This window comes from Nomascus leucogenys, chromosome 24 (genome assembly GCF_006542625.1).
Source record: "Nomascus leucogenys isolate Asia chromosome 24, Asia_NLE_v1, whole genome shotgun sequence".
Lineage (NCBI taxonomy): Eukaryota > Metazoa > Chordata > Mammalia > Primates > Hylobatidae > Nomascus > Nomascus leucogenys.
The window spans coordinates 28,112,931-28,122,024 of NC_044404.1; the positions used below are offsets into that span (position 1 = coordinate 28,112,931).

At 46.4% G+C, this 9,094-nt stretch overlaps 1 protein-coding gene across 2 annotated transcripts; it reads left to right on the forward strand.

Annotated features, from left to right (window-relative positions):
* The first annotated feature begins 842 nt into the window (after nucleotides 1–842).
* On the forward strand, nucleotides 843–8,810 carry MED18 (mediator complex subunit 18). Of its 2 annotated transcripts, none has more exons than XM_003271704.3 (3): nucleotides 843–1,053; nucleotides 2,512–2,650; nucleotides 7,252–8,810. In XM_003271704.3, exons 2-3 carry the CDS (start codon nucleotides 2,578–2,580, stop codon nucleotides 7,803–7,805), a joined length of 627 nt encoding a protein of 208 aa, XP_003271752.1. In that variant the 5' UTR covers nucleotides 843–1,053; nucleotides 2,512–2,577; the 3' UTR covers nucleotides 7,806–8,810. The 2 variants fall into 2 exon arrangements, with proteins under 2 accessions (XP_003271752.1, XP_003271753.1); XM_003271705.3 differs by having other exon boundaries at nucleotides 875–997.
* Nucleotides 8,811–9,094: the final 284 nt, after the last annotated feature.

Below are 9,094 nucleotides of genomic sequence, written 5' to 3' on the forward strand. Positions count from 1 at the left end.
AGGGTTCTTTTAAAGCTCACATGTATTCTTTAGTATAGCACTGCAGAATACTCCCAGATCTGGACCTACTCCTTTTCCAGACTCTTTTTTTTTTTTTTTTTTTTTGAGACAGTGTCTCTTCTGTAGCTCAGGCTACAATGCAGTGGCGCGATCTCGGTTTGCCGCAACTCCCGCCTCCCGCGTTCAAGCGATTCTCCCACCTCAGCCACCCTAATAGCTGGGATTACAGGCGCTCGCCACCATGCCCGGCTAATTTTTGTATTTTTAATAGAGACGGGGTTTTACCATCTTGGCCAGGCTGGTCTCGAACTCCTGACCTCAAGTGATCCACCTGCCTCGGCCTCCCAAAATGCTGGGGTTACAGGCGTGAGCCACCGCGCCCAACCCCTCAGTTCTTTTTTCTTTTTAAACCCATTATAATCTCTGTAAGTCCTATCAGTTCCAAGAGACTTTCTACACAAATACATCTCCAGGTTGTCAAATCTAAAAAGATTTTCCCATGGGGGGAGGGACAGCATTAGGAGATACACCTAATGCTAAATGACGAGTTAATGGGTGCAGGAAATCAACATGGCACATGGATACATATGTAACAAACCTGCACATTGTGCACATGTACCCTAAAACCCTAAAGTATAATAAAAAATAAAAAAGAAAAAATAAATAAAAAATAAAAATAAAATAAAAAGATTTTCCCAGAGGCTGGCCTATGACGTCAAGGATCCAGGTAGCGCCCGGAGGAAAGCGCCAAAGGAGGCCGCCATCTTTCATACAGCAGCCCGGCATTTTGCGCATGCGCTTCTGATTATCCTCAATGAAGCTCTTCGGCCTTCTCGGCACCCATACGTTTGGGAACGGCAGTTTCGAGGTTTCTGAGACGTCGGCTTCCGACCGGAAGTGAGAAGAGGAGGAAGTTAGCTGGTTGCACCGGTCTGGGGGCTTCCAGGGCTCGGGTAACCAGAGTGCTGGGATCTAATCGTCGCTCAAAGGCTCCTAGGTGCGCGGGTGGATATAATTCCCCGCTTCTGGAGAAGACACTAGAGCCTCAAGGAGGTGTGCTTCTCGTGTTTAAGTGGACACGTGTTCTGGATGCCGGCTTAGAAGGACCTATATACTATCATCTTAAAATAACTTCCTCTTGGCTCTTGGCTCTCTCTCTCTCTCTTTTTTTTTTATTTTTTATTTTTTTGAGACGGAGTTTCGCTCTTGTTGTCCAGGTTGGAGTGCAATGGCGCGATTTCGGCTCACCGCACCCTCGCTTTCCGGGTTCAAGCGATTCTCCTGCCTCAGCCTCCCGAGTAGCTGGGATTACAGGCGCCCGCCACCAGGCCTGGCAAATTTTTTGTATTTTTAGTGGTACTGGCCTTCAAACGGGCTTTGAAGACGGGGTTTTTTCATGTTGGTCAGGCTGGTCTCAAACTCCCAACCTCCAGTTGATCCGCCGGCCTCGGCCTTCCAAAGCACTGGGATTACAGGCGTGAGCCACCGCGCCCGGACTTGGCTCTCTTTAAAAGGCATTTTTAGGCTAGCCGCAGTGGTTCTCCCGCCTGTAGTCCCAGCTACTCGGGAGGCTGAGGCGGGAGGATCGCTTGAGCCCAGGAGTTCGAGGTTATAGTGAGCTAGGAACTCCCCACTGCACTCCAGTCTGGGCTACAGAGGGAGATCCTGTCACCAAAAAAAGAAAAGGGTACGGGGGAAGGCATTTGCAGAGAGATAGAACGCCTAGATTCTAGTTTGGTCCAAACTCTGCTACCAACTTGCTGTGTGTATCCTTCTGTCCCTCTCCAAGTCTCAATATCCTCATCTATGAAATGAAGGTCCCTTAAGTCCTTTTTCAGTTCTTCTCAATTTTGTTGCCTCTTTATTACCTCGTTTGAGCCACATAGCCTTGGGAGTTAAAAATCACTGGCCTTTGGCCAGGCGTGGTGGCTCACACCTGTAATGCCGGCACTTTGGGAGGCCGGATCACCTGATCACCTGAGGCCAGGAGTTCGAGGCCAACCTGGCCAACATGACGAAACCCCGTCTCTACTAAAAATACAAAAAAGTTAGCTGGGCGTGGTTGCGGGCACCTGTAATCCCAGCTACTCGGGAGGCTGAGGCAGGAGAATCGCTTGAACCTGGGAGGCGGAGGCTGCAGTGAACAGAGATTGCGCCATTGCACTCCAGCCTGGGCGACAAGAGTGAAACTCCGTCTCAAAAAAAAAAAAATCACTGGCCTCATTTTATAAGGAAGACATTGAGTCCCAGGGTGAGGGGTTATAGATAGGACTTTCTCAAGATTGCACAGGTAACTTGGAGGTTTCAGAACTTGAGACTAGAAGGTAATGCTGTAACTCCATGACCAAATCTCCTTTTTATATTTCTGTATCGTCAGTTCCTGGAACTGGCCATATAAGGAGATACTCAAACGTTTTTGAATGAATGAATCTTTGATTTGAAGGCCAGTGCCACAACAGATCTGGTCTCTCTCCACCACTCTGATGTATAAACAAGTGAACTCTTTTCCAGGTGTATCCCGTGCCTTACCTGACTGGGGGCTCTGAGTCCAGTTGTGTTGTCTTCTACTTAGACACCATGGAGGCACCTCCAGTCACCATGATGCCTGTCACTGGGGGCACCATTAACATGATGGAGTACCTGTTGCAGGGTAAGTGAACCAGGGAACTTGGATTACCTGTTTTCCTCATCTCTGTTCAGCTTCCCTTAAGATGAGAGACTTAACACAAAAGCAGCCTGCACAGTTTCTGGCACCCAGCTATGTTTTTAACTGTTACTTTAAATTATAGTTTTATATGCACTAAACATAATAAATTTGCCATCTTGGCTGGGCACAGTGGTTCACACGTGTAATCCCAGCACTTTGGGAGGCCGAGGCGGGCGGATCACAAGGTCAGGAGATGGAGACCATCCTGGCTAACACGGTGAAACCCTGTCTCTACTAAAAATACAAAAGAAATTAGCCCGACGTGGTGGCGGGCACCTGTAGTCCCAGCTACTCAGGAGGCTGAGGCAGGAGAATGGTGTGAACCTGGGAGGCAGAGGTTGCAGTGAGCCGAGATTGCGCCACTGCACTGCAGCCTGGGCGACAGAGCGAGACTCTGTCTCAAAAAAAAAAAAAAAAAAAAATTGCCATCTTAACATATTTAAGTGTACAGTTCAGTATTGTTAAATATATTAACATTGTTAAACAACAGATCTTTAGAACTTTGGTTTATTGTAAGTAGCTTGAAAAAATTCTTAGTATAACTTTTTTTTTCTTTGAGACAGAGTCTCAATCTGTCACCCAGGCTGGAACGCAGTGGCACAATAACAGCTCACTGCAACCTCTATCTACTTCCCGGGTTCGAGGGTTTCTTGTGTCTCAGCCCCGTGAATAGCTGGGATTGCAGGCGTGCATCACCATGCCCAACTAATTTTTGTATTTTTAGTAGAGAGTTGCGGTTTCATCACGTTGGCCAAACTGATCTTGAACTCTTGCCCTCAAGTGATATACTTGCCTTGGCCTCCCAAAGTGCTAGGATTACAGGGATGAGCTGCAGTGCCGGGCCTAAAATACTTAAGTTTTTCATCCTATAAAACTGCAACTCTATACCCATTAAACACTAATTCCCACTCCCCTCTATGCCAAACCCTCAGCAACTATCTTTCTAGGTCCTGTTTCTCTGATTTTTTTTTTTTTTTTTTTTTTTAAGACGGATTCTCGGCCGGGCGCGGTGGCTCAAGCCTGTAATCCCAGCACTTTGGGAGGCCGAGGTGGGCGGATCACAAGGTCAGGAGATCGAGACCATCCTGGCTAACACGGTGAAACCCCGTCTCTACTAAAAATACAAAAAAAGTTAGCCGGGCGTGGTGGCGGGTGCTTGTAGTCCTAGCTACTTGGGTGAGGCAGGAGAATGGCATGAACCCGGGAGGCAGAGCTTGCAGTGAGCTGAGACCACGCCACTGCACTCCAGCCTGGGCGACAGAGGGAGACTCCATCTCAAAAAAAAAAAAAAAAGATGGATTCTCACTCTGTTGCCCAGGCTGGAGCACAGTGGTGCAATCTCGGCTTACTGCAGCCTCTGCCTCCCAGATTAAAGCGATTCTCCTGCCTCAGCCTCCTGAGTAGCGGGATTACAGGTGTGCACCACCATGGCCAGCTAATTTTTGTATTTTTAGTAGAGACAGTTTCTCCATGTTGGCCAGGCTGGTCTCGAACTCCTGACCTCAGGTGGTCCACCCACCTCGGCCTCCCAAAGTGCTGGGATTACAGGCGTGAGCCACCGCACCCAGCCAGATTTTGTAAATAAGTATCTGAATATGTTCCTAACATTTGAATCATAGCCATGGAGGCAGAAAGATCACTAAAAAAAATGTATGTCAAGCCAGCTATTACAGGTTTATGCCTGTAATTCCAGTCGTTTGGGAGGCCAAGGCTGCAGTATTGCTTGAGTTCAGGAATTCAGGATTAGTCTGGACAACATAGCAAGAACTCATCTCTACTAAAAAAAAAAAAAAAAAAATTAGCTGGGCATGGTGGTGTGCACCTGTAGTCTGAACTACTTGGGAGGCTGCGGTGGGAGGATCACTTGAGCCGAGGGGATGGAGGCTGCAAAGAGTTATAATCACGACACTGCTCTATAGCCTGGAGACAGAGCAAGACCCTATCTAAAAAAAAAAAAAAAAAAAAAAACCATGCCATAAAAATAAAGCAGGAAAGTGGCTAGAGATTGGCAGGACACGTACTATTTTATTAGGGTGGTCAGAAAAGGCCTTGATGATAAAGTCACTTGAGCAGAGACCTGACAAAAGTGATAGAGTAGACATGCAGATGGGAAGAACATCCTAAGCATAGAGAATAGGAGAAGGGGTCTGGCAGGAAGGTCACTCCTGGAGAGAATGATCAAGGGGACGAATAGGAGATGATGTTTGGCAGGTAGCAGACACCATAATATGTAGGGCCTTGTCGACAATGGTAAAGATGTTGGCTTTTATTCTGAATGACACACGACGCCACTGGAGTGTTCTGAGTAGAGAGGTGTTGTTATCTGCCCAATAATTTAATAGACCATTTGGCTTTCATATGGAGAAGAGAGGAAGAAAGCAAAGGTAGAAACAGGCTATTGCAAAGACCAGGCAAGAAATGAGGGTGACTTCATTTGAAGGAACTAGGTTGAAGTGCCCAGAGGAGTGAGAAGTGATTGCATTCTGCATTTATTTCAAAAATACGGATTCAATGGAAGGTGTGAAAGAAAGAAAGAAGTCAAAGATGATTTTCTGGTTTTTGGCCTGGGTAACCAACTAAAAACAGAGAGTTGCCATTTACTGTGATGTTGAAGACTGCAGGGTGAATAAGATTTTGGAGGAAAAAACCAACAGTTTGATATTGAACGTATTAAGATAAAGATGTCTGTTAGGCATCCAAGTGAGGAAACTGAGTAGTTAGTTGGATGTTTTCATCTGTAGTTCAGAGATAAAAATGTGGGAGTCCGCAGGGCCTAAATGATATTTAAAGCCATGGGACCAAATAAAGTCACCTAGGCAGGAAAAGAGTATTGATACAGAAGAGGACCAGGATTGAGCGCTAGTCCTGCAGTGTTTAGGGAAGATGAGAGAGACCAAGCAAAGAAGACTTAAACGGAATGGTCAGCAAGTTAAGTGAAGACAAGAAAGTTGTGTCTCAGAGGCCAAGGGAAGAATAGATTTCATAGTGGGTATAATCTACTGTAACAATTGTATTGGCTGGGCACAGTGGCTCACGCCTGTAATCCCAGCACTTTGGGAGGCTGAGGCGGGTGGATCACGAGGTCAGGAGATCGAGACCATCCTGGCCAACAAGGTGAAAGCCCGTCTCTACTAAAAATACAAAAAATTAGCCGGGTGCTGTGGCGGGCGCCTCTAGTCCCAGCTACTCGGGAGGCTGAGGCAGGAGAATGGCACGAACGCGGGAGACGGAGCTTGCAGTGAGCTGAGATGGCGTCATTGCACTCCAGCCTGGGCGACAGAGCGAGACTCTGTCTCAAAAAAAAAAAAAACAGTTGTGTCAGATGTTGCCAAGAGGATGAAGATTCTCTGAAGCAATTCATTCTCTTCTACTTACATATAGAAGAGGAAAACTTTTCCTGATAAAAAGGAAACTTTAGCCAGGTGCAGTGGCTCCATGCCTGTAATCTCAGCACTTTGGGAGGCTGAGGCAGGCGGATCATGAGGTCAAGAGATCAAGATCATCCTGGCCAACGTGGTGAAACCCTGTCTCTACTAAAAATACAAAAATTAGCTGGGTGTGGTGGCGGGCGCCTGTAGTCCCAGCTACTCAAGAGGCTGAGGCAGGAGAATCGCTTGAACCCAGGAGGTGGAGGTTGCAGTGAGGCGAGATCGCACCACTGCACTCCAGCCTGGAGACAGAGCTAGACTCCGTCTCAAAAAAAGCGGGGGAGACTTTGTATTTCTTCTATAGATGGAAGACTTTGATTTGTTGGAAATAGAAGGCAATTGTTAAAATATATAACAAAATAGTGTTATTTGTTGGTGGCTTGTGCCTGTAATCCCAACACTTTGGGAGACCAAGGCCAGGAATTCAAGACCAACCTGGGCAACATAGTAAGACCCTATCTTTACAGAAATAAATAAATGCATAACTAAAACAGTATTATTACATTCTAGATAGACACTGTTGCTGATTAAAGGCTCTAAGCGGGCCTGCTGGAGATGAGCATTAGAGGAGGCCTAAAGACTTTGTAGTGCTAAATAAGAAAATTCCAAAAAATTGAAAAGGAAAATAACTTTCTCACAACGTTATACAATACCTTGGTAGTGTAATTTCTGTAAAATCTCATGTTTGGCCCTATGTTTTATGAAATGCTTCACTAAACTGTTTTGTTTTTTCTTTTGTTTTTTTTTGAGACGGAGTCTTGCTCTGTCGCCCAGGCTGAAGTGCAGTGGCGCAGTCTCGGCTCACGGCCAGCTCCGCCTCCCAGGTTCACGCCATTCTCCTGCCTCAGCCTCCCGAGTAGCTGGGACTACAGGCGCCCACCACCACGCCTGGCTAATTTTTTGTATTTTTAGTAGAGACGGGGTTTCACTGTATTAGCCAGGATGGTCTCGATCTCCTGACCTCGTGATCCGCCCGCCTTGGCCTCCCAAAGTGCTGGGATTACAGGCATGAGCCACCAAGCCCGGCCGGTTTTTCATTTAAGTTTTTTCGATTGTATGCTGACTCCATGACCTAAAATCAAACACAGGACTCGGTGGTGCTTTTTCCGTTTTCAGGAAGTGTTTTAGATCACAGTCTGGAAAGCCTCATCCACCGCCTTCGTGGTTTATGTGACAACATGGAACCTGAGACTTTCCTTGACCATGAGATGGTATTCCTCCTTAAGGGCCAGCAAGCCAGCCCGTTTGTTCTCAGGGCCCGACGCTCTATGGACAGGGCAGGGGCAGCCTGGCATCTGCGCTACCTGGGACAGCCAGAAATGGGAGACAAGAACCGCCACGCCCTGGTGCGAAACTGCGTGGACATTGCCACATCTGAGAACCTCACCGACTTCTTGATGGAAATGGGCTTCCGCATGGACCATGAGTTTGTTGCTAAGGGACATTTGTTCCGTAAGGGCATCATGAAGATTATGGTGTACAAGATTTTCCGCGTCCTGGTGCCAGGGAACACAGACAGCACTGAGGCCTTGTCACTCTCCTATCTCGTGGAATTAAGTGTGGTGGCACCCGCTGGGCAGGACATGGTCTCTGATGACATGAAGAACTTTGCAGAGCAGCTAAAACCTCTGGTTCACCTGGAGAAAATAGACCCCAAGAGGCTCATGTGACTAAGAGGATCTGTCCACATTTGGGGCCTATCCTTACTTGTTTGAAAAAAATATGTTTGCTTTATTTTTTGTTTCATTTTGTTTTTGAGACAGAGTCTTGCTCTGTTTCCCAGGCTGGAGTGCAGTGGCGCGATCTCGGCTCACTGCAACCTCCACCTCCCGGGTTCAAGCAGTTCTCCCGCCTCAGCCTCCTGAGTAGCTGGGATTACAGGAGCGTGCCACCATGCTCAGCTAGTTTTTGTATTTTTAGTAGAGATGGGGATTCACCATGTTGGTCAGGGTATTCTCGAACTCATGACCTCGTGATCCACCCACCTTGGCTTCCCAAAGTGCTGGGATTACAGGCATGAGCCACCATGCCTGGCCAAAAAAATATGCTTTAAATGCCCCATTTCACCATTGCCAGGCAGGCATTCTTCCTTCAGGGAGAGGATGATGAGAATTAATTGGTTCTTTGCACTGTTCTCCACATGTGGTGATTTCACTTTCATGACAGCCTTTCTACATTAAAGGCTCAGGATATCACAGAGAATCTACCTAATCCCACTGTATTAAGAGGGGAAACCGGGCCAAGCGCAGTGGCTCACACCTCTAGTCTCAGCACTCTGGGAGGCCGAGGTAGGTGGATCACCCAAGGTCGGGAGTTTGAGACTAGCCTGGCCAAATGGTGAAACCCCATCTCTACGAAAAATACAAAATTTAGCCGGGCATGGTGGTGGGCACCTGTAATCCCAGCTACTTGGGAAGCTGAGGCTGGAGAATCGCTTGAACCCAGGAGGTGAAGGTTGCAGAGACCAGAGATGACGCCATTGCACTCCAGCCTGGGTGAGAAGAGCGAGACTCCGTCTCAAAAAAAAAAAAAAAAAAAAAAAAAATGAAGAGGGGAAACCAGAATAAGTTAGCTTTTAGAAAGGAAAATTTCTTGTTTGGCCATTTGTGTTTAAGGTTTGTAACATTAGAGGCTGTGAGCTTGTGTTATATGGTAATAAAGCCGATGAAGAGAAATGTCTGTGTAATTCTGATTCTTTATTCCCTCACCCTGTAAACTTGGTGTGTATTCATTAACAGTTGAAGCAAAAAAATGACCGTTCCTAGTTTTAATTATGGTAGAGATGAGGATGAGAGTTTTCACCTTTCATAAAAGTAGCACATTTATTGTTGAAAACTTTTAAAATATAGTACAGATAAAAAATAACACCTATTATCCAAAGAGAAGTACTAGTTCTATTTTGGTATTTATCCTTCTAGTCTTTATTTTTTATAAATTTATGTATATGAAATACATTTAT

What these genes read in the sequence shown, in the direction of transcription:
- MED18 (XM_003271704.3), top strand. Translation starts at nt 2,578, where the DNA reads ATGGAGGCACCTCCAGTCACCATGATGCCTGTCACTGGGGGCACCATT. An exon ending in GATGGAGTACCTGTTGCAGG is followed by an intron (nt 2,651 to 7,251) that starts GTAAGTGAACCA and finishes TTCCGTTTTCAG; the next exon opens with GAAGTGTTTTAGATCACAGT.